This window comes from Carassius gibelio, chromosome B13, assembly GCF_023724105.1.
Source record: "Carassius gibelio isolate Cgi1373 ecotype wild population from Czech Republic chromosome B13, carGib1.2-hapl.c, whole genome shotgun sequence".
Classification (NCBI taxonomy): domain Eukaryota; kingdom Metazoa; phylum Chordata; class Actinopteri; order Cypriniformes; family Cyprinidae; genus Carassius; species Carassius gibelio.
This window is the reverse complement of record NC_068408.1, coordinates 6,930,988-6,955,896: the sequence shown is the minus strand read 5'-3', so window position 1 is coordinate 6,955,896 and position 24,909 is coordinate 6,930,988. Positions and strand designations below refer to the sequence as shown.

Below are 24,909 nucleotides of genomic sequence, written 5' to 3'. Positions count from 1 at the left end.
TATTAAAACTGTCTCATGTTTTATATAAAGATCATGCGTTTGGAGGACGAATGAGACGTGACCAGCAGGGGGCGCTTTCCATCTTGAGCTCTCAGTGTAAAGGTGCTGACAATATAAATTACATTTAGGAGGATAGCACCCAAAGCTGTAGTAGCCTACTCAACCTTTGAGGATTTCTCTTAAGATAAGCCATTTATCACTTTGAGATTTGTGACAAAATTAAGACCTGTTAATAATTCCTTATCTGCAAATATCTTTCCTCACTTAGCCTATGAATGTGTTGTTCATTGGTTAGATCATTCAGATTGTGATGTTTGAGATCAGCATAGGGTTATGAAAGCAAAACATTCATAAACTGTGATCTATGTTTATGCAGCTGAATTCATCAAGCATTCTCTCTTTTCTTCTTTTGTTTTCATTAACCCTTGGTTGCAATAGTTGTCATCACTGTAATGTATTCGCTTATGTTCTCGTTGTTTGCCCGCTTTGCAGTTTTAAAGATAGATTCAGTGGCCTTATAACTTTGACCTCGTGTTCTCTTGAAATAATTCTTGTGTTCGTAATCATCTTTTTCCTTCCTTTTTTTATCTCTATACAGATAACCAGTCCATACTGGATATATCTTTCTTTCTTGGACTACTGATATTCCAACAGTTATATGACAGTGATTAATTTAAGAATTATAAAACTATTATAAATGCATTTATAATATTTTAACCATAATGTGGTCAAGCCAAGGTATTTTTTTTTTTTTTTTTTTTTGTAGCTTGTATCAGAAATGGCCATGCAACTACTAATTTTTGGCCTATGACACATTGTTTAGGGGAACCAACCACACCCTGTCCTGATATTCGTCCAGAAATCCTCTCTATAGATTCATATCTGTCGTCCAGCACTCTCTATAGCGGCTCATCCTGAGGCATCGCCGCTCTGTCGCCATCAGTATTTACTCTGAAGTGTCTGGCCCACTTACCCTGACAGCAGGTATGTCCAATGGCCTTGCGGTAGCGAGGGGAGCTGTTCTTCCTTGCTATTAGTAGATACAAACCCCCGATGACTCTGTTTACTTTACTATTAATCTTCATTAATGGTGGAAGCTCTGGTGTGAACCCGTGAATGGGCTGAAGGCGAGTTACGCCGTGCGTAATGGACGAACGGATCTACTTCCTTCAATCAACGCTTTATGTTTGTTAAAACGAAATCAGAATGACGAATTATGTCGTCAGGAACTGAAATATACAGTAACTGAAGCACGCCAAATGTATTTTCTTTCTACTGCGTCCTTTCTAAAATGTAATGATGTGTTTTTATTTGACAATGTTATATACAATTGCTCAAAAGATTCTTAGGCCAACAATCTCGAATTAGTTTTTTTTCTCCCTCATAGGTCGAAAATTACAAAGTGCGAAAATATTTTGTTTGGTAGTCTAATAATAATAATAATAATAATTCGATGTAGCATCCGAATTATCAAGTTCATTGAATTCATATTTAATATAATTCCTACTTTTATAAAGGTTGCATACCTTAAAGTGAATAACAGGATATATATATATATATATATATATATATAATTTATTTATTTAAACGAGATAAACGCTTGTAATGCGATTAAACACTTGTGCCATTTATAGTCTATTCGATTAAATCTTACAACAACAACATTCAATGACTATTAGAGAATAGCCATTGGAGGAAGAACAAACAGGAGGAGGCAGAAAGTGTGAGATCTATTCATATATCCCTTGCTAAAAGTACTTATCTCTGAATGTATTTTAAACTAATGCATGTGTGGAATTGTTATTAAAAGTATTTCATATTCCAAACCCAATCAATCATCCTTATCAAAATAGGCCTATATATAAACGTTTAACTTCTTGTCAGACATTCAAAGTCGGGGTATTGCGTGGATTAAAGTATCGATTTAAAGTTGGCTTGACCAAAACTTTTATTCTTTACTAGGCCGATAGCATAATAAGTATTTGCTTTCTAAGAAATAAGCTACTTGTCGTTAATTTTGTCTTTAAAAAACTGGGAATTAAAAGCGAAAGATTAGTTTAAATGTAGATTTATGAGACGCCCGAGTCTATCACGATTGTTTTCGTGAGACTTGAGAAATTCGAATTATAGTTCTGAATATTAAAAATCATGGATAATTAAACGTAGCCTGTATTAAAATAAGGCTAATTTATTTCAAACATAAGCTGACTTTATATTAGATTGTTTATTGAACGGAAAATTATAAATTAGGCCTAATAATTATATATATACACACATATACATATAAATTTGGCTTGTAGGTTATTGTCTAGCTATATTGATTTATTTCTGTCTGAAATTTTCCTCCTCTTATTAAAACTTTTTTTTTATCTTGAATTATACGCATTCGGTTTAAATTAGTTGATGTCTTTCTCTCACTTGATCGTTTTTTAAACGTAGCTATAGATTCCCGTGTATTAGTAAGTATTTTAGTATCACCTTTTAAAAATAAAGTTTACTGTTTTTATTTTTACAATGTAGGTCTGCACAAAATTACACACACCGTTGTCAACATTCGTAACATTTCTTTGGTAATAACTATTTCATCGATAAGTGCAATGAATGAGAAAACAGTTGTCTCTGATACCATGGTGCCAGGCTAAAGTTAGACCGGTGAATGTTCAGGGAGTAGGCTGTGTGTTCCAAATAGGTGGTCAAAATTTTTAATGAATATTCATGTGCATTCGTTCAGCCATCGTGGAAAGGTTGCTAGAAGAAATTCACTCAAGTTTATACTGAAAAGGTAGACTATGCAGGACCCTAGGCCTATAAAACATGACTAACTGTTGTGTGCTATTATTGTAAAGTTGCAATTTATATACAGACGGGTGCTGCAATGACACTACCATGCTCGAATGCCCTGCAGAGTCCCTTGGCACGCGGACACGGGTGTCCCTTGCGATGTCTGAGGTTGGGAATATGTTCCGAGGTTGTTCAGACTCATGCTCATCAGCGCATTAGTGGATGTGTTTGCTGGGAGAGGAGGAAGGCTGGGATATGTACAGCTGTAAGGGTTTGTGTACGCGGCGTTATTATAAGACGAGTAGCCGTTATATGTGTAGGGGCCTGGGTTCACCGCGTAAGTGGCGTTGTAGCTCTGTGATCCCGTTAAACACGGTTTGCCATCCCGGACTAGGACGGGCACTGCCACTCTCCTGGGCGGCGGCGGCGGGTGATGGTGTCCTGCCATTTCCAGTGTTTTGTCTTGACGCTGTCGCTTGCATTTGTATCTGCGGTTCTGGAACCAGATTTTGACCTGCGTCGATGTCAGCTTCAGGGTACTAGCCAAATGTTCTCTCTCGGGAGCGGACAAATAGCGCTGCTGCTTGAAGCGCCGCTCGAGCTCGAAGACCTGCGCCTGGCTGAAGAGAACCCGCGGCTTCCTGCGCGTCCTCTGCCGCTGCGCGCGCTCCGTGTCCGAGTGCGCCTCGCCCTCACACTCCGGGGATCTGATGATGGCAGAGCAGCTCTCTAGAGAAACAGGAGACACAAAATACACAGAGCTAACTCTGTTAACTCTCACTTCACGTAATTCACAGAAGCATTTCCTCGCATAAACCAAACAAAACAATACAATTGCGATGAGTTTATAGGCCTTTAGCAACAGTTCATGTCACTTATACAACCTTGCAGACAGAAAATAATCAAGTTGTTGTTGTTTTCAGAAATAATGTACAATTGTAATTGTTTTAGCAATAAAATAAAAAAAGTAAAAGTGCATAGTACTATTGTAAGATCAACCAACATAACGTATATAAACAGGAGAACATATAGCCTATAAGAGTAAGTGTATATTGTGCAGCGGTTAGTAGATGAGTCATTTAATTTTGTAGTGCAATACATAAACAGTAAACAAGTGGTCAGTCAATGGTATTTATATATCTATTTATGATTATGTATGTAGGGCTCTACTATGTCTTTGCAGGGTTAGACCGATAGAAAGTACGAAAGTGATAGAAAGTGTCATAACATGCATTATTCACATTAAACATTGTTTAAATAATACAGCGTTATGATAATTGTATAACTTTATCACAATTACATACTTTTACGAGGGCGCCTTGCATTGAAGACGCATAAAAATAGGCCTACCTCATAGGATTTTCCAAAGCTGCTCTTTTATGCAATCACAAAACAGAAATATTTGTTTTTTTTCTTTTCAAAAGCTAGCCTATAGTTTATTAAAATTGTAAAAATTTTCAAGAAGAGTGTGGTTGTCCTAATTTACGCATTTCCAATGCTAGTCAATGCAAATTACCTAATTAAAGGTAGTTTTATGTTTATGTTATGCTGTATGATTCATGCAATTTTTAGCTATTGTTTGTTTAAAAAAATATACTAGGCTATTCATCAAAAATACAACGGCATTTGATTTACATTTCTAGTTTTTAATCTTTCTTACTTTCTCCCTCCGTCTTATATTTAAAGACACGATCAGTTCGATCTCCTCGTCAGTTTCAAACTCATTCACCTCAGTTGTAAAACACAAAATCACCCACTCGTTTCGTGGTCCTCAAGTTCATCTTCAAGTTTAGTGTCGACGTGTCCCAGGCCCGGATGGACGAACATCGGAGGCGAAAGGCTGCTCTCCACTAAACTGTCCTGCATGGAGAGAGAGTTCAGGAAAGACATCTTCTCGTCGTTGTCTGAGAAGCCGGGGCTGTCTCCACCTCCGAGAAAACAGGATGATGGTGCCTGGAATCTCTCCTGCAGTTCCGGATGCAGTTGTGCGTGGTGTTGCGCGGGATGCAGAGATTGAAGGTGGCGAGATTGCTGCTCCAGTTTCAGTATATCCTTCACAGAAAACGGCGTTGATGTGATCGGGCTCGGAAGCATCATCAGGCGCTGTTGGATTACATCTATATTGTTATTCCCGATTCAAATGGAAGCGTCGAGCACTAAGCCCTGTTGAACAATTGTTTAGATAACCAATCATTTCAAGTAAACATACCTAAATGTGTCGATTAATCTCCCATTTTCTCATGGCTGCTTGATTTGCATGAAGAGAGGTGAGGACCGCCACTCGTGGGTGTTAAACGGTTGTGTGTTTTTCTTGGAGTCCGGCAGCACAAGGCAGTTCTTCTGCCCGGTGATGTCACGTTACCGGGGCGGGATGTAATGATCCTTCCTACAATCCACAGAGGAAACGCATATACAGTTTCATGCCAGCAGAAAAACAGCCTCTAATATCACCCGATACCCTTTAGATAGCCAGAACCAGACCAACGTAATCATTAATGCATCCTTCCTCAGTTCAACAGAACAGAAACAGAACACTGTTTGTACACTTTTTTTTCAGTCTTTGGAGATGAACATTCTTGATGCCACATTAAAGTTTTTCTTATCAGAATTGATTTGATGATTTTCTAGTAAAAGTTTTTTACGACGTACTGTCGAATCATTTTAAGTTCTAATCGGAATCTTTCATTTTAAATTTAAGATTGTGTTTTACAGAGTTAGTAAAGATAAGGCTTGGTATAATACAGCTCAATAATACATTCTCCCACAGAGAGCTTATGAAAATGTAAATCATGTTAAATGACTCGTGTTCATCTGCTCAATGCAAATGCATTTGTTCTGCACAATTTAAAATTATATATTATAATATAAATTATATTTCGAATATCTTTGACTAAGACTGATGTATGTTTCCTTTATAATAAACTGAACCAAAAAGAGTTTTATATCCTGATGTTTTTTTTTAGCTTTAAAAATATCTTTTTATTTTTTAGTTCTCTTAAGAACCCAGAAACAAAAACTATATGATATGACATCAAGAAATGTGTATATAATTATATGTTTAATATCCCATAAACGATAACTCCCAAAAAGCGTTTCTAATGTGAAAACGCTGAGTTGCTTATAATAACTGAAATTTTTGTATTTGTTTATCAGCCGCATATTCTTAGATTTTCTCTGGAAAAGAAGCTTAACCCTGCTGCTGCTATTATCCCATTTAGATCTGACCTGCACTACACTTGTGTGCCATTAGACAGTCAAGCTGGAGCAAAAACAGCTGCAGACTTTTGACAATTAAGCAGCAAGCGGATTTAAACATAACTTTGTTTGTGCGTGTGAGAGACAAATGGTGTCTGCATGGGTGTGTGTGTGTGTGTGTGTGTCTGAATGAGAGAGAATGGTCTTAAGTAGTTCCAGTTTTTCACGGTTTTTCAAAATATAAAATCAATTTAAAGAAGGGTAGACTTCCATTAGTGCTCAAACTTCCTGTGATTTCTTTTCTATGGGATCGCAGCAGGTTTATACCTGGAAAAAAAGTTTAAAGATGTGTTTCTGCTGAAATCGAGAATTTACATCTTCAGATTCTTCGTCGCCATCTTCTAATTAATTAACTTATTACAATTTCGTCTTTTGTTCGTAAAACAAAAATCTCTCTTCACTCTTCCAAAAGTTACAATTATGATAAACGATTCGCTAATGTAATATTCACCTTTGAGTTTTGATCACTATACGCACAATTGTGTAGAAATACAGTTATTAAAATTGTCTGTTAAAATTCAGTGACTTTGTCAAATAGATTACCTCAGTTTCCCAAAAAGGAATATTAAGCATAAAATGAAATGTTATGTTGTTTCGTTTGTTTAGTTACTATGATCTATTGATGAAAAAAAAACTAAATAGTTTTTTAAATTCAAAATCTTAAAAGTAATACATAGCTATTTGGAGACCCCTTGGTGTGCTTCTTTTGCGCCGAAGAATAAATAGCACCAGAACCAGAAACCGTAGGCTTTATATAATTTTTGTTTTCCATCCTGTGTCCAGTCCCAGGTATCGATCACTTATTGTGAGGACGGTGCGCAGGAAACCTGTTTGAGGGCGCAATGATGCGCATCGGTGTCTCTCTGAGCTCCTGCTCCGGCGCCACAGACAAAAGCCTGCCAGAGACTAAGACGAGAAAAGAAAAGGAAAGAGAGACGAGATTATCTCATCCGTTAGCTATCAACAGTGCTCTTTAGATCAGCTTTGTGTCCTTCAGTCCCAAGACTAATGGTTCAGGAGGAAAGTCGGAGTGGAGGAACGGCAAGGTACATTAATTTCATGATATTTGCTGTTATTCACTTACTAATCATTGACTTGCTGTATTTATTTATTTGTTTATTAATTAATGCATTTATTCATAGGATTTGCTGATGATGCGTTGTCTTTGTCGTTAATGCAGTTGTTAATAGGCTATTGGTGTACTAATGGGCAGTGGGCCTAACATTTTGTTTAGATGTTTGATTTATGCTTTATACTGCACCCTCAAAAAATCAGTTCAAAACGTTTTATTCGTCTTCTTCTTCTTGTTCTTCTACTTCTTGTTCGCCTTCTTCTTCTTCTTCTTCTTCTTCTTCTTCTTCTTCTTCTTCTTTTAAACCAGCACCACTTATTTGTCATGGTTATTAAAAAGTTTCCAGCACATTATAACTCCGTGTGCTGACACGATGACAAACACCATAAAACGTTTTGGTCCTGTTTAGTTGATAAAACGCATATTTAATTCATAATAGATTACACACCGGCCTAATAGCAATGCAGGTATCCTCACAGGCCCATGGCCAGAGCTTTGGAGAGTGTACGATCACAGGGGTTGGAGGTTGTCGCGTGCTTTTATCCGATCAGTAGTGATCTTTGCCCCACACACGACTAAAGTGTGTGAGTGTTTTGTCTGGTTAAAGCACCATTAGGATGGGGAGAGTCTCAGTCAAGCATGAAGCCAAGCTGACCGTAAAGAGCGCATGTCTGTACAGGACTCTCCTCTGGAGTCTCCAGTGTCCTGATGGATGGACATATTGATGATAGCAATATATATAGCAGAATATACAACAATAATTGAAACGCTTCGATCGGTTTGCCAGGATTATATGGAAGTAGCTACTGTTAATATTTGCTTTGATGCTGCGTTAACTTATAAACAGAATAAAGGTCGAAAATAAATATAAAAACACATTCACATTCCCTCAGTATCCATTAAATATTATATTAGCCTAACTATATTATATTATATTATATCATATCATATCATATCATATCATATCATATCATATCATATTATATTATATTATATTATATCATATTATATTATATTAAAGCCTAGACAGTTTTGGTAATGTAATTTGTGATTAAATTAAATGTTTTGTGCAGCTACCTTTAACAAAGTAGTGATTTTACCTAAGACAAAAAATAAGAATTAATGGTCAAACCAGAACTACTGCATGTATTATTATTATTATTATTATTATTATTATTATTATTATTATGATTATTATGATTATTATGATTATTATTATTATTATTATTATTATTATTATCATCATCATTATGATAGCCGACTTCAGATCACATAATGATATTAGGGGTGATAGCTGGAAGTTAAATAAACGTTTTAAATGATTGAAAAGTATGTTTACATAGCCTGCTATACATGCACATGATAGTCTACGTTGGATTATTTATTTTTGTGAAACTGAAAAAGGAATTTGTTTCTGAACATCTAATTATTGAGGACAGCTTTATAAAGACGTTGCTATTATATGTTCGATTTACTTCTTTGCAGTATGTATTATGATTTTAGATTTTAAGATGTTCAGATATTTTAAATGAAATGAATTATTTAATTTATTTCGTTCATAGATAGCTTATTGTCCAGACTGTGGAGTTATTGATATTGTCCAGTACTTGTCCATTTAGTTTTTGTGCCGAAGTTCATTATGGCACACACATCTTCTGTAGCTTTGTTAATCTCATATATATATATATATATATATATATATATATATATATATATAATATATATATATATATATATATATATATATATATATATATTTTGTTTACTTATCTAATATTACAAATACTTTAGCAATACCTTCAGCTATTGCAGCACAGCAAATTATTTGGCCCATCTTAAATTTCCCCATCCTTCAAAATGTTTACTGCATGGCGCTTTAGTGTGTAAAACAATAATTATCCAGTGAAAAAACTTCTGTCTTGAGGTACCAAGACGTTTGCGTGCTGATGCCAGTCCCACAAAGAATAAAAAAGAAAAAGGTTTTAAGCCCATGTTTATGTAAAGGAAGAGCCTGTTTCCTGGACCTAACAAAACCCAGACCTGAGCACCATGACAGTGAGGCGGTCAGCAGAGGGAGGGAGAGGCCAATAGATCATCTTCATCTGGACACTGACTATGGTTAGATGTAGAGGTACCAGAAGTGGGTCAAGGGCCTGCATCTTTTCGGACCATCAACTGCTCATTGACATCACAGCATTCTGTACAAACTCAAAGCCAGCGATTGCTGTGAACATCAGGCGAGTGTTTAGGCTCAAATCCAAAGTCTGTGAGAATACAATGTTAATTCATGTTTATGAGTTGAGAATATGTTTTAGATTAATATCTGCAGCGTTTTAAAGCAACTGTATGTAGTTTTTTGCATTTTTGCGACTTTGGAGCCACCTACAGTTAAGTGAGTGGGATTCCCGTCGTAAATAGGCTAGATCACTGTCGTAATTACAGGGGCTAGCTGATCCAAAATCTCGTAGCCTACTCTCTGTCCAGAATAAGTAACCACTAGAGACCAGGTAAAAATGAGTTCTGTATGTAATGCGGTAGCTTCACTGCCATGCACAAATTATTTTTGCGATTTAGGATGCAGTCGTTTATTTTTTTTAGTGCCGTAAAGCATTCCTCCCTTGAATTTCGTACTAATCAAACTCCCCAAATACAAGTTTGAAGTGGTGAATGTGGGAAAGAAACAGAAGCCATTTGCCTTATTAGAAGTCAGTGTAGTATCAAAAACATTTTAAAACAAACATTGCTTCATAATAATGCTTCATATTTGGTTCCCCCAAAGAATCTTGCACTGATATATATATATATATATATATTATTTTTTTCTGTGGAATTGAAAGGTTACTTGGATGAGAAACGCTCTTCATTGAACCAAATAAACCAATGAAGAGCTGTTATTTTTAAGATCACACGCAGGTAAGGACTCGTTCGCAGTGGCCAACTAGAGGAAATGTCCTCACACGGTTCTCAACAGGCCCATATATACAGAAGGCGTATCTGAGGAGGTGCAGATCCTGTTAGGTCCCGGAAGGTGAGTCTTATCAGCTCCTGGTTTCAGGCCGTGTGCTGCGCCAGGCCTTGAGACCTCGCCGGGAACCATTGTGCATCTGACCCAGCCATATGACTGATAGCCTTCCCCGTTTCTGTGTAGACGGGGAGGAAAAGAGGGAGGCGAGGCGCTGCAGCACCAGACATTCCCTGTCACACCAGAGCTTTGAGTTAGGGAGGTCTGGTCTGGAAGCCCGCTGACGGAAGTCAGGCCAGGAGAAATACACACAGCCTCCTGGGACTAATAAATTAGACAGCTGTATTTTCCCTCATGGCCTTAACCCTGCAGGTGTGTGTTTGTATACATGTGCACAAATTACCGAGCGTTTAGTCTGTAATGTGTGTGACCTACGCCTTGGGTAATGTGGTGAGAGAGGAAGGCCGTAACCTAAATATTCGATTACAACAGACAGGGGTGATTAAAACACAGAGTAGCTACACAAAGTCTTCCAGTGGGATGTGAACGGCTAGATTTCCTCTTTTTTGTCTAAACATTCCCTGGGCCGTGCCAGAGAGGCAAAAATAAAAGGAAAGGTTGCTTCAAGTTCATCTGACCGCTGGTATGCGCACAGTTTACAAAGATTGTCATTCAAACAATAATACAATTAATTTTATTCAGATTTATATGTTGTTCATTTGGGGATGCACACCACATGACCTTCCACTGGATAAACATGTTGCGAGCAGGGAGCCTGTGTTACTCAGAGCAGTCAGTGTGGCGTCTCCCATCAAACTGACAATTTGTTTCTATTCGAGCATGAGATCCCATTCATTCGCTGTCGCAGCTGTAAATAAAAAGGAAGCTCGTTTCGGCTCCTACATTTGGCTTGGGTTTGGAACGGCTCGTTTCTGTTGGGAAATAGGCAGTTGTTTGTAGCCCCTGAGATTGCAGTCCTGGGAATCCCTTGGTTTGTGCAAGCAGGCCTAGCTGATCAATTGACAGTTGTGATAAACAGTTGTGGTTCATTTTTCGTACATTTTTCACAAGGTGGCTTATTCGTACGAATTCCTATGACCACACTCGTACAAATTCATACGATTGTTGCCAAATCGTACGTATTTTACGAGTTGCACAATTCGTATGAATTTGTACGAATGACCTACACCTAAACCCCCCCTAAACCTAACCGTCACTGGGGTTTAGACAAATCGTATAACATCGTACGAGTGAGGTCGTACAAATTCATACGAATAAGCCACCTCGTAAAATAAGTACGAATTGGCCGTGAGATAGCGTTGCCACAACCAATGATTTAAGCCTGATGATTATTTTTTTTTTTTTACAAAACTTACACTTGGTTACCATATAGACAATTGTGGTCTCAAAGAACGTGAAACTTGAAAACGTGAAAATTTTGGTCAACATTTGCTTTCAAAAGTAAAAAATATGATTTTATTGCAGTAATTTTGGATGCATGATAGTTAGATTTGAAATTACTGAAACCTCCCCTCCCCCCACCAAATAAAAAAAACTTTAAAATGGAATTGTTTCAGAACAAGCATGTTGGAAGACAAGTAAACTTATTACAATAATATTAAAAACTCTTATTGATTATAATGAATGATTATACCATCTTTATTTAACATATAAAGGTCAAAAAGACTTGTGGAAATGAGATTTATTTCCTTTAATGTCTTTATATGCTTGGCTTCTTAAGGGGGGAAAAATGGCAGTATGATCGTGTAGGACAAAAACAGCAATTCTCAGAAGTATTCACAGCAGACATGTAGGAACATGCAATCTTCCAAGTTGTCAGACAGTGATTGCGATGGATTTCTTTCATTTCCGTGACTTTACTCTTTATTGCTGAATAATCAGAAGTATTAGCGCGCCACATTCATAATCTCTGAGACCATAGATGCGGTCTCTTGTCAGTCTGCTTTGCAAATATTTGTGCAATTATGCATTTGTCAGAACTGCTAATTCAAACAAGTGTAATTGTGTGGTTTCACAACCTCCGAAAATCATGGCAAAGAGATTCAGTTTGTGGTGTTTGATATATTTTTGCCAGTGACAATCCCAGCGTTCATACAAAGGCTCTGAATCTGGTGACTGAAGTAAATAAAGGCTAATTGTGGACAGCTGCATATATCAGCGATGTTTCTGCTGCCATTTGACATGTTTGTGGTGAAGTATGAATTAAGACAATGTTTGCACGGCCCTTTCGTGTATGTTTATTTGTTCTTTTCAATAAGATGTAAACCAATTGGTGGCAGCAGACTTGTAGACATGAGGTTACACTTCCTCCCATTGTTTAAAACGGTCAGATCGAAATGTAGTCGAGGTCAAAATTGGAAGAAAAGGAACATCTGTTCAGTATGTAGACAGGCTTACATATATCTGTGTTTTGCTACAATGAAAGTCGTACAAGTAAATGTGTTCGGCCTTCAATAAATAGGGTGTGACTTGTTCTGTTTGTACAGAACTATAATGGATTAGCCTTTCAATGAGTAATGACACTTTAATCACACTTAACAGCACTTATGCATCATACTTTTATTCATGTTGACATACAGGGCTGTAACCACCAGTAGACACTGAGGAAGACACTTCATCTCAGTGTTCAGATTAGTTCAGATTTGGGTTGATGTTGATGGTTATTTCTTCAACGTTTATGTCCCATGGGTTACGTTTTAGAAACCTTTGTTTAATGTAATTTACATTTACAATGTCTTTTATGTGTAGTTTTGACCGATTTATATTTGTCACAAACCTAAACTTTTCATCTTAAACTATATATATATTAAAACATATTAACTATTATATGTACAAGTATTTGCATAAATTACAACAAATGTCCCACAACTGATATTTGCAACATCTAACAATTTTTTTTTAGCCACTACCAAATAGTTTTCTTTGTAGTTAAGAATATGAAATAAGAGAAGAAAAACTGCTGAATAAGTTATTCTTCATTACTTATCGTGTATTTAGGAAATGTGTTACCAGAACAATAACCAGAACAAGGAATTAGCAATTTTATTTCTAAAATGTTTAAAATGCTATACAAAATTTACATATTAAAAATATGAAGGCATCATATATTTCAATATATGACGTTGAAATAAATTTAGATTTAAATGTAAAGATTCAATAGTAATAGTAATAAAATAATAAACAGAATCTGATAACAAAATAACAAGTTAAAATGGCCATAGGGACAAATGTGGCCATAGAATCTATTACCCCAGTCCTGAATATGCGGTCACATTCTTGCTGAGATTCGATGAGTGATGAAATCTGTCAGATGAAATATGTGTTGTTGGACATTTTAGCCCATTTCTCCAACTACAGCGTATCTCTTACCAACATGTCCCTCATAACATGCCCACTCTGGATCTTTAAGAGGTGTCTCCTGCTACATTTTTTTTCTCCCCTCTTTCTTTCTTCTCTCTTTTCTTAAAGAGTGACTCATGATATTTAACCTACTTACAGAGCTCCACCTATAGCTGCTCTATTTTGGTCTTGGGAATAGGAACGTCTCGGGTCCGCAAACTCAGAATGCGGTGAAGGGAAAACATGGTGGTCTTTCAGTCAAATCCATCAAACAGAATTGATGAAACTGGTGACAGAAAACAAAATAACCAACATAGAGTTTAGAAAAGTCCCTCACTCAGCGAAGTGTGCTGACCCTTAGCAGAGAGGCTAATGTAACACGTGAACAACACGAGAAGGTCCTGCACTGGAATGTCGCTCTGTGTACATGTTTGGTACGAGCTGCCGACTTTCTGTCATGGTCCGTGCATGCTTTTGAAGTCAAGAAGACTTCTCAAATTCTACCTTTTGAACACCGTTTTGTGTTTATTTGTAGAGTTCATTAGAATGAAGCTGATAATTATGCAAGATTGCACATGTTTGTTAATGTTACTCCAGTGTTTTCATATTTGTTGAGGCGGGTCTCTAATGAATGCTCTTTGATATGGTATTAGCTGACAGAAGCTGCAAACACTGACACTCGTGTCATATGCTTCTGTGGTCCCCGCTCTTCTCTCAGCCTGATGTCTCTCTCTATCTGTCCCCAGGCCAACAAACATTGTGCTGGAAGCTCCAAATCCCATAATTACAAAGCTGACAGTTAACACACAGGTAAGCTACCCTTACTGACCGGCAAAGAATGCAAACATCTACTGCACTGGGGTTGAGAGACGGAGATGGAGGGCATGCTGCAGGTGCAGAAGTTACTCCTCCATATCTCCCGGGGGTTGTGAGGGCATAAGATCATCCCAACACAAAACTGGTAGGCTTTGGTAGAGTAATCATGAACGTTATGCATATAATATTTTAATGATAAGTTCAAAGGTTCTTTATGCTTCCTTGAAGAATCTTTAACATCCATGGAACCTTTTCTTTATACCCCTTTAAGGTTCCTAAAGGGTGTTTTCACAGTGATGCCACAGAACCTTTCAGTGAAAAGTTAACTAATTATTAAAAAACGTATCTACTATAAAGAATGGAAAGTTTCAGTCAGTATTATAAATAGGTTCTTCATGCAATCATAGATGGCAATAATATAGTGTAATTTTTGATTATTAAAATGTTCTTTAAACTAACAACAACAACAAAAAAAAATTTAAGAACTTTTCTCAGAATGGTACTTTGGGAAAACCCCCTTTCTGAATCTTTATTTATTTTATTAATTTTGTTGAGAAGCAGAAAAAAATTATTCCACGTTCGCATAATTTAATCATTAAAATCCTAGGATTTTGCAAGTTATTGAAACGATTTGCTCACTTTCTTACACAAAGCAATCGCAGTACTTGAAATACAGGTCTGGGTTGTGCAGGTGATTTGAGGTTGATAAGTTATCTGATGGTGCTGCTACTCTCTCTAAGATGGAGATGGCAGTTTCATATCTTTTTCAGGTTCATTTCTTTTGCTAATAGCAGGTCAAGAGAAGTAAAAGCATGCAATCTCTTAAGCTGACAAAAATCGACATTTTTAGGATGCAACATTCACGCTGCCTGGAGTGGCTTTCAAACAGTACCTATCAATTGAAGTATATCCTTTAAAAGCTCATTATCAAAACAAACAAACATATTATTATTTGCTTTTGAAGTTTAAATGTATTATAATAATTTTTTAGCTAACTTTAAAATAAGTACTATAAAAGAAATAATAGAAGTGAACAAGAGGTCACGTCTGCACATAGATTTTTAGAGACCTTCATGATATAAATACCAAAGAACAGCTCATGTTTCCCTTTTTCCTCTTGGGCCTTGAATTATGATTCCATTAGAGACCTTAAAACATCGTGTTTTTTTTGTGGGACAGTGTGAAAAGCTTGGAGCACCACCTTGTGGCCTCACAGAGACATGACATACTAAATATTTTTTCTTCTCTAAATGTACTTGTATTTACCCATGTACAAAAATAAAAACATGTATAGACTAAATACATAATATAAAAAGGATATGATATGATATGATATGATATGATATAATATAGGCTACCAGTAATTAAGCATTATTAACAATAAAATGTAATGTATATTTATATAAATTTGGAATGCTTTAAAAGTTAAAGTAAAAAAAAAAGTTAACAAATTTAAGGGTTAGTTATAATATAATATAAATAGTCCAAATATTGAGGTCAGTTTTGCTAAACACAATGTAGAAATTTACTGTATTTTTTGTTGTTCTCCTTGTTTGGATACTTTCAGTAAATATATAGACTAACATGTAATGTATGTGTGTATATATATGTGTGTGTGTGTGTGTGTGCGTGTGTGTGTGTGTGTGTGTGTGTGAGGTCTACCCAAAACAGGTGCTGTATTTCTACTATTCAATTTGCGAGGAGTGTTGTTTAACCACATTTATATAGCCTTAAATTACTGTGTTGTAATTTGATAGCAATATCAAATTCAGCAGTGTTTTTAATTTTTATCTGGGGGAAGGTGGAAGTACAGGGTACTGATAACATCATTAAAGTGAACTAAGCCGGATATTATGAAACTTTTGTTTTTGTAAAAGCAGATAACAGCCATAAATTACACAACTTCAATTATGATCCAGATATCTGGATACGGAACTCAAATAGCTGTGTGGGTGTGAATGAACACAACGCAAACGTAACCCGCCCTCTCTACTTTATAATTGGTCAAAAGGCACGTCGCTCTTTCACATTCCAGTTGTCATTGGTCCTCGCAGTGTTGTCGCGCGCGTTTGTTGATGACGTAGCGGCTTGACCTTACGGTACTAAAATATGATTGGGTAATCTTCGAGTCGAACACAAGCTTCTGGGTTTCTATTGGTCAGTTTAGACACGCCTGTCCTCCATTGCCAAATCGCACATCTGAAGGTTAAAATCTGTTTGTCTCCATCAAACCGCACTTCAATCCAGCGGTACTTGCGTTGCAGTCTCCCTCTTCTCGCTCATAATTAGCAGAAATATTAACACAATATCATGTCGATATTTGGTGAAGTCCCGCAAGCTGCTCCTGTCGCAGTGTTTAAACTGACAGCAGATTTCCGTGAAGATCAGAATCCCCGGAAGGTGAATCTGGGAGTCGGAGGTGAGAGATGCGCTTTATATCAACACCTACACGCACGTGTATATCAGAATATATGGATATGACTGTCAGTGTGTCCACGCACACACTGTTATCCTTTTTGACAACAGTCAACATTTTCGTTTTTAATAGTTATGAGGGTGGGAGACACAGTACGTTATTAGGTTATTGTCTGGAATCTAGTAACGTTAACAGCATCAGTAACACGAGATACTCCATTAAACTGTTATATTTTTAACTGCATGACATGTATGTCGTTTTAGACTGTATGCAAGTCATGCATACAGATCTGATCTTATATTTTCTCTTCATGTTTGTAAAACAGACCAATACAAATTAAAAAATTACATTTTTGGTCTTAGTGAAAGGACCCAACAATTGAACTGCATGCTTTAATGCTTATTAATGCATGTTTGAAATGGATTGAATAATTTAAATAATTATTTAACTTTTTAGTTGCTGTTTAATTATTATTTTAAATAATTCATATATTAATAATCTATTAAATACTGCTTAATACTAAAATATCTTTTTGATACTTTCAAAAAGATAAACCTTTCAAATAGAATATGTTTTGTTTAACATTTTCAGTCCCTGCATAATATTTTTTTTTTTCCATTAGTCTTATTTCATATTTTTGATGACTTGACCATTACTCTAAAATATAGACAATATATTAAAAAAAATTAATTGGTGTTAAATTTTAAATTACTTGTATTATATCAAATTAAACGAAACTAAAGTCATGGCATTTAGCTCCAGAGGCATCTAGGGTTTCTAAATATATTAAAGGATAGAGTTACTCTTCCAGCATTGGCCGTTTCTATTGGAGACCAGGCCCATGTGCAGTGCTTTGAACTTGGGTTGAATAGATTGTGTTTTGTCAACAGTATTTTTGTGTAGAAGCAGTTGTCATGTGTCATCTGCTGTGTAGTTATTCCTGATCCCAGTTAGAGGGCTTGACCTCAGAGGATTCTGGGAGGATTATCTTTATCTTCCGCTTGTCCTGTGGTTCTGAGATTGAAAATCCCTGAGTCATGACTGTTTTTGAACCCCTCCCCCCTGATTTGCGGTCTTTCCTCAGATTGAAATGATTAGGCCTATCCCTCTTGAGCAACCCAGAACACTGATTTCATGTGCTTTCTACTACATCTTGTCGTACTTCGGCAGAAGGTGACAAAAGATTATGCATTGAATATGCTTCTTATCTCATATCTTTTAAAAGGCTGATAATTATACTAAACTAAATAAGTTGCACCATAAACTGGTAATTGTTCTAATATTTGATACATTCAGGCATGCAGATTTATTAAAACCATTGCTCCACTTCATAATCTTTTGATTCCGTTTATGTACAGGATGCATTTTTTTCTGCATTTGTGTATGATTTTTAATTCAAGAGTTGCATCAGGACACGTTAATGTTGAATAAGCTAATTTTGCTCTTTGGTGAAAGTTCACAGATAAATCCTGATTATAGACAGGCTTGATAAAAAAGGAACAATTACGCATGGCAGATATTGATTAGACAGAAATTCAGGGTGCTGTAATGTGCACTGTTCAAAAGTGTTTTTATGTTTATGAAATAAGTCTTTCTTGCTCACCAAAGCTGCATTTATTTGTTTAGAAATACAGTAAAAACTGGATTATTGTGAAATATATCAGCTTAAAGTTTTCCATTTTCTTATATTTTAAAGTTTAATTCATGTCTGTAATGGCAAAGCTGAATTTTCAGCATCATTACTCTAGTTTTCATTTCACTTTTGATCAATGTAATGCATTCTTGCTAAATAAAAGTATAAAAAATGTTGCCTTTTGTATTTTGAAGCAGTCTGGTTTAAATTCTCATCGTATTTCTCACCTTAGCTTACAGGACAGATGAAGGTCAGCCCTGGGTTCTGCCCGTGGTGAGAAAAGTGGAGAAGATGATCGCTGATGACCATAGTTTGAACCACGAGTACCTGCCCATTCTAGGCCTGCCAGAATTTCGTTCAAGCTCATCTAAGATCGCTCTGGGTGAAGACAGTCCTGCCATCAAGGACAATCGGGTCAGATGAGATGCTTAAAAATCTTTTTTTTTAAATGCGTTTTAAAATGTAATTTATTCCTGTAATGGCAAACCTACATTATTCCAGTGTCCAGTGACACATAGTCCTTCAGAAATCATGACATTTTAAGATTTAGCAAAAGGTTTATTTTTACACATTGTTACACATTTTGAAGCGGTAGCATTCTAATGTAGATGTTTCTGTTGTTGTTGTTTTGCAGGTAGGAGCCGTGCAGTGTTTAGGTGGCACTGGTGCTCTGAAGATCGGAGCAGAGTTTCTTCGTCGTTGGTATAATGGAACTGACAACACAAAAACACCCATTTATGTGTCGGCACCCACATGGGGTGAGCAGCAGATCTATTTACTCAAGGAAATACAATGTACAATATAAAGTATATGTTAAAGTTTTGCCTCTAAAGAGCGTAGCATGCTGATCTTATGTTCAATAATCAACTTTGTTTTTATGTATTATTGTGTCAAATGCTTAAAATGTTCAGTTCAGTTTGTGGTCTTTTATTCAAGAGAACCACAATGCTGTTTTCTCTAACGCTGGATTTGAGGACATCCGTCCATACAAATACTGGGATGCAGGGAAGCGTGGACTCGATCTGGAAGGTTTTCTGGGTGACCTAGAGGTTAGCAGTGATTTTGAAATTCCATTGTCTTTAACGAAACAAGAATTCAAAGGTGTAGCACACACATCCAAAACCTTAATGTCTGATGAAGGGCTTGGGCCCGAAACGTTACACGTGGTGAGCAATCATTAAAATTGCTAAGGAGCATTTTTGGTGTGCGGACTCATTGTTTACCTTTAACGAAACAAGCTCTTCCTAGTTACTTATTTATCAGTAATTGATAGATGTTATCTAAAAACCTTTGATTATGCCCGAAAAGAAATGTTGAGCATCACAGTCATGGAATTAGTTCAGATTTTCTTGCTTTAGTGGCATTTTCTAATGGCTCTAAACATGCTATAAAAAAAAAAATAAAAAAAACGTAGCGTACACTACCTAGTTTGGTGTCAAAAACTTTTTTTTTTTTTAAATAAGCAAAATCAGCAAGGATGATATAGTTTGAAACTTTTAGATTGTTACAAAAATTATATTTCAAATAAATGCTGTTCTTTGAGCTTTCTATTTATCCAAGAATCCTATGGTAAAATATTAAGCAGCTCAAACTGAAAATTAATCGTTTTAAGAAATAAATATAAGAAATGTTTAGAATGATTTCTCAAGGATCATGTGACGCTGAACATTGGAGTAATGATGCTGAAAATTCAGCTTTGCCATCGTGGGAATAATTTAAAAAACATAAAAAAAAGTCATACTGAACCAAAACCTTTCAATGGTAGATTATTTTAGACTTTTTAGAGATGCCAAAACCAGGATTTGTATCACTATACTGTATTACAAGAGGAATTAAAGCAGAACTTAATTTCTTATTCATATTTTTTTTGTAACTTTTTATTTTTGCATTGAAATGTAAGAAACAATAAGTGAATTTGATTTCATGTAAATTTGATTTGACGTAAAACTTTCTTTTACACATTTTAATATAATTCGATACATTTAATTTTGGCCTTCAAATCTATAGGAAATGAGATTTTTATCTCTTTGTTTTAAAAAGTTTGAACACATCTGCTGTATACAGTCCAAATGAAAACATGTCTTTCCTGTCAGAGCGCACCTGATCACTCCATCTTTGTGCTGCATGCCTGCGCTCACAATCCCACCGGCACAGATCCCACCCAGGACCAATGGAAGCAGATCGCTGATGTCATGAAGGTGAGACCATCACAACAACCCCACATAATCTCACTCAGATTAGAATACTAAAGCTCATGGTACAGAAAAAGGATCCTAATTGCAGGTAATAAGCCATTTAAGCACAACGTGCAATTACAACCTACTGTTGTCTAAGTTTAGCAGTTTTATAAATACTGAGTTAACTATTGCATAATCGCCTAGAGTCAACATATCTCATCAAAACTGTAGAGTCATACAGGACACAGAATGTTCCTGAAATGCTTTTTTGCATGACAGAGAAGTTGTTATCTGACAACTTTTTTCTCTCATCTCTCTCCTCAGCGAAAGAGTCTGTTTGCCTTCTTTGATTCAGCCTATCAGGGTTTTGCCTCAGGAAATTTAGATAAGGACGCCTGGGCTGTCCGCTATTTTGTGTCACAAGGTTTTGAATTATTCTGTGCCCAGTCATTCTCAAAGAACTTCGGTCTGTACAGTAAGTGGTTCCAGTGTTGCATGTTAGAGATTCCCTTTTAATGCCTTGTATTGTGTCCTTGTTCAGAACCATTTGATTGTAAAGAATAATCTGACTCCACAGATGAGAGAGTGGGGAACCTGACTGTTGTAGCCAAAGACCAAGACAATTTGAACCGTGTATTGTCTCAAATGGAGAAGATCGTTCGCATTACCTGGTCCAACCCTCCGTCCCAGGGTGCACGTCTGGTTGCCATCACACTCAACACCCCTGAACTCTTTGCTGAATGGTGAATGCAGATTAAATGAATCTAGTGTCATGTGTTTGGTAAAAAAAAAAAAAAAAAATGTAATAGCGCAAGTATATATTTTTGAAGGGATTCTCAAGAAAAACCATTTCTCCCTAAATTCCCATTAATGTGTATATATATATATATATATATATATATATATATATATATATATAAAATAATCTAATTTTCATTACTATTATGGGAAAAAAACAGCGACAGTTACAGCTTATTTACTTTGCTCAGTGGTAGAGCATTGCCTTAGCAGCACAAAAGGTTGTGGGTTCAATGTGGGAACACACATACTGGTAAAAAAAAAAAAATACAAATAAATAAAGGGTATATATATCCTGAATGCACTGTAAAGCGTCTGCTAAATGCATAAATGTAAACTTAAATTCTAAAACATTAAATGCACTGCTTTTCATTTATGCTGATTTAAAAAATATATTATAGATCATAGAAAAAATAGCACCACTCTGCATAATAAATATAAATCTTCTTTCATATTTTGTTAAAAACTACATGGCAGAGAGTTTGGAACTCAGCATTATCAAATTAGTTTTAGATGCAGGGCTGTGGAGGACTTCTTTGTGACCTGGATGTGTTCTTGACAGATGTTTGAGATTCACCAGTGTATGTGTATGTTTTAGTTATTTATTTATAGTCTGGCATTTTACCATCTTTCTACAGGAAGGACAATGTGAAGACCATGGCAGACAGAGTCCTGCTCATGCGTGCTCAGCTGAAGGAAAAACTCAAAGCACTGGGAACTCCTGGAACCTGGGAGCACATCACTGAACAGATCGGCATGTTTAGCTTCACTGGTCTCAACTGTAAGTATCTCCTTCCAGCGCTTCTCACTCTGTTCATCACCGGTCTCACCACTGGACACATCTGTTCTCACATGAGTCACTAATGCTTTACCTGCTGATTAATTACACATTACTGCAACTATAGGCTTTAAAAGTAATAGTAGGTAAATGCTCATACCTAAGAACATAGTTAACAGCTAGTAATGAGAAACTTAAAAGCTAGTACTGAGAAAATAGTTAGTTTGTAATAAGAAAATAGTTAAAAGCTAGTACCGTATTTTTCGGACTATAAGTCGCACCTGAGTATAAGTTGCATCAGTCCAAAAATAGGTCATGATGAGGAAAAAAACATATATAAGTTGCATTTATTTGGAACCAAGAACCATGAGAAAACATTACCGTCTACAGTGGCCAGAGGGCGCTCTATGCTGCTCAGTGTAGGATACAGGAGTGAGCAGCATGGAGCGCTCTCTGGCGGCTGTAGACATGAATGTTTTCTCATGGTTAATTTCTTTCGGTTCATGTCAAATTAATTTTGATAAATAAGTCGCACCTGACTATAAGTCGCAGGATCAGCCAAACTATGAAAAAAAGTGTGACTTATAGTCCGGAAAATACTGTACTAAGAAAATAGTTAAAAGCTAGTACTAAAGAAAATAGTTAAAAGTTACTACTTTAAAATTTTTTGTAAAAGTTATTACTAAGAAAATAGTTAAAAGCTGGTAATCAGAGTTTTGCTAAAACTAGTATTTAGAAAACCGTTAAAAGTTAGTACTTAAAAATTGTTACAAATTAGTACAGAGAAAATAGTTAGAAGCTAGTTCTGAAAAAGTTCCTAGTTCTTAGTTAGGTTAGTACTAAAAATACATTTGAAAGCTAGTACTTAATAATAGTTAAAAGCTAGTAATTAGATATTTGTTTAAACGAGTATTTAGAAAGCAGTTAAAAGTTAGTAATTGAGAAAATAGTTAAAAGCTAGTACTTAGAAAAATTATATAAATAATGAGTACTGAGAAAATAGAAGTTAATACTGAGAAAATAGTTAAACAGTACTGAGAAAATAGTTAAAGTTAGTACTTAAAACAGATTAAAGTTACTACTTTGAACAAAGGTTAAAAGTTAGTACTAAAAATAGTTAAAAGCTGGTAATCAGAGTTTAGCTAAAACTAGTATTTAGAAAACAGAAGTTAGTACTAAAGAAAATAGTTATAAGCTAGTACTTAACAATTGTTAAAAATTAGTACTGAGAAAATAGTTCGAAGCTAGTACTGAAAAAATAGTAGTTAGTACTGAGAAAACAGTTAAACCCTATTGAGAAAATAAAGTTAGATCTTAAAATGGTTAAAAGTTACTATTTAGAAAAAAAGGTTACAAATTAGTACTAAGAAAATAGTTTAGAAGATAGTACTTAAAAATAGTTAAAAGCTAGTAATCAGAGATTTGTTAAAACAAGTATTTAGAAAACAGTTAAAAGTTAGTACTTGAAAATAGTTCAAATCTAATACTTAGAAAATAGATAAAAAAACGAGTACTAAGAAAATAGTTAAAATTAGTGCTTAAGAAAATAGTTACAAGTTAGTACTGAGCAAATAGTTAAATATGAGCATTGGGAAAATAATTTAAAGTTAGTACTGGAAAAGTAGTTAAGGAAAAAGTTCATTATTATTATTATTATTATTATTAATAATGCAATGTGTCCATTACAAATTTACATAAACTGTTACTTAACCATTTAAAAATGTTATTTTCTGTTTTACAGCTAAGCAGGTGGAGTACCTGGTGAAAGAAAAGCACATTTATCTTATGGCGAGCGGTCGCATAAACATGTGTGGCCTCACCACCAAGAACATCGACTATGTGGCCGAGTCCATTCATGAGGCTGTCACTACAGTCCAATAAGCACCTTTACCACACTTCCTGTTTTTATGTGTGTGTGTCTTCAGGAACATAGACACACACACACACACACACACACACACACACACACTGATACACACCTTCACTCACCAGCTTTGCTGGTCTAATCAGCATTTCAACATTCTATTTTAACTGTAATTATAAAGAAATGAAACGGTCCCAGAAGATATATATATAATTGAATTTTATCATTGTGTCTGTAAATTTCACTGTACTGAGTGCGGAACTGAAGGACGGTGTGCATGTTTTATGATCTGTGTGTCTGTGTATTCTCAAAACATGCACACAGAGATGACTCTAGAACTTGAATAATGGGGCGTTAGATTGTGTTTAACTGTCAAATCCTGATACTCTTACCTCAAAATAAATAGCTTGAAGAAACATTTTACCTAAAAATCCACTTTTTTTGATTCAGTTTTAAACTTATTGTAAGCAATAGAGGATGAAACCTTGTATTGTGATCGGTGAAGAGGTGCATTCTGGGATATTGGATCTCTGACAGCTCAAAGAGAGTAAATTATACAGAAAAGTGATTTGTGGGTTGAATATTCCTTTAAGCTCATCGTCTTTAATGTTCTGGAAATCCTGAGCTGTGAAGATCCCAGGCATTGTTTTGCACTTTATTTTCTGATGTCTTTTTAATGTGCTGATTCTGCTCCATCACTCACACTGCTGTGTTTTTGTGTTGTGTTCAGGCTCATTTGTGCACTGCAGGACCATTTAATAAATGTGCAGCAATTAGTCCATTACTCTCCCACACTGCTTAGTCTCAAAAGATCAAACCTCTAGGTGTATTAAAACTTCTTGTGCACAAATATACTAATCAAAGTGCATTCAAATAAATGAAGTAAACAAACATTTCTGGCGTGTTTTAGTAATCCAAGTCACATATAGTAATATAATACATGTAGTATATTTAGTAACATTCAGAAGTTTGGGGTATTATTAAGAAATCAATACTT

At 35.7% G+C, this 24,909-nt stretch overlaps 2 protein-coding genes across 2 annotated transcripts; one reads left to right on the top strand and one right to left on the bottom strand.

Moving 5' to 3' along the window:
• Window positions 1–2,488: 2,488 nt before the first annotated feature.
• Window positions 2,489–5,116, bottom strand: nkx2.3 (NK2 homeobox 3). The gene is made up of 3 exons (XM_052571803.1): window positions 4,991–5,116; window positions 4,539–4,884; window positions 2,489–3,510 (listed from the first exon to the last, which is right to left on the bottom strand). The coding sequence occupies exons 2-3, from the start codon at window positions 4,876–4,878 to the stop codon at window positions 2,882–2,884; spliced, it is 969 nt and encodes a 322-aa protein (XP_052427763.1). The 5' UTR covers window positions 4,879–4,884; window positions 4,991–5,116; the 3' UTR covers window positions 2,489–2,881.
• An 11,301-nt stretch (window positions 5,117–16,417) lies between these two features.
• got1 (glutamic-oxaloacetic transaminase 1, soluble) lies at window positions 16,418–24,803 on the top strand. The gene is made up of 9 exons (XM_052572958.1): window positions 16,418–16,665; window positions 18,528–18,709; window positions 18,930–19,053; window positions 19,232–19,344; window positions 20,389–20,493; window positions 20,797–20,947; window positions 21,050–21,215; window positions 21,909–22,051; window positions 23,790–24,803. Exons 1-9 carry the CDS (start codon window positions 16,557–16,559, stop codon window positions 23,927–23,929), a joined length of 1,233 nt encoding a protein of 410 aa, XP_052428918.1. The 5' UTR covers window positions 16,418–16,556; the 3' UTR covers window positions 23,930–24,803.
• The last annotated feature ends 106 nt before the right edge of the window (window positions 24,804–24,909 follow it).

Bases quoted from the DNA above. Each gene is read 5' to 3' on its own strand.
- nkx2.3 (XM_052571803.1), bottom strand. From the start codon at position 4,878: ATGATGCTTCCGAGCCCGATCACATCAACGCCGTTTTCTGTGAAGGAT. The intron at 3,511-4,538 runs GTGGGTGATTTT...CTGTTTCTCTAG, and splicing joins ACTTGAGGACCACGAAACGA to AGAGCTGCTCTGCCATCATC.
- got1 (XM_052572958.1), top strand. From the start codon at position 16,557: ATGTCGATATTTGGTGAAGTCCCGCAAGCTGCTCCTGTCGCAGTGTTT. The intron at 19,345-20,388 runs GTTAGCAGTGAT...CTTTCCTGTCAG, and splicing joins GTTTTCTGGGTGACCTAGAG to AGCGCACCTGATCACTCCAT. The intron at 20,494-20,796 runs GTGAGACCATCA...CTCTCTCCTCAG, and splicing joins AGATCGCTGATGTCATGAAG to CGAAAGAGTCTGTTTGCCTT.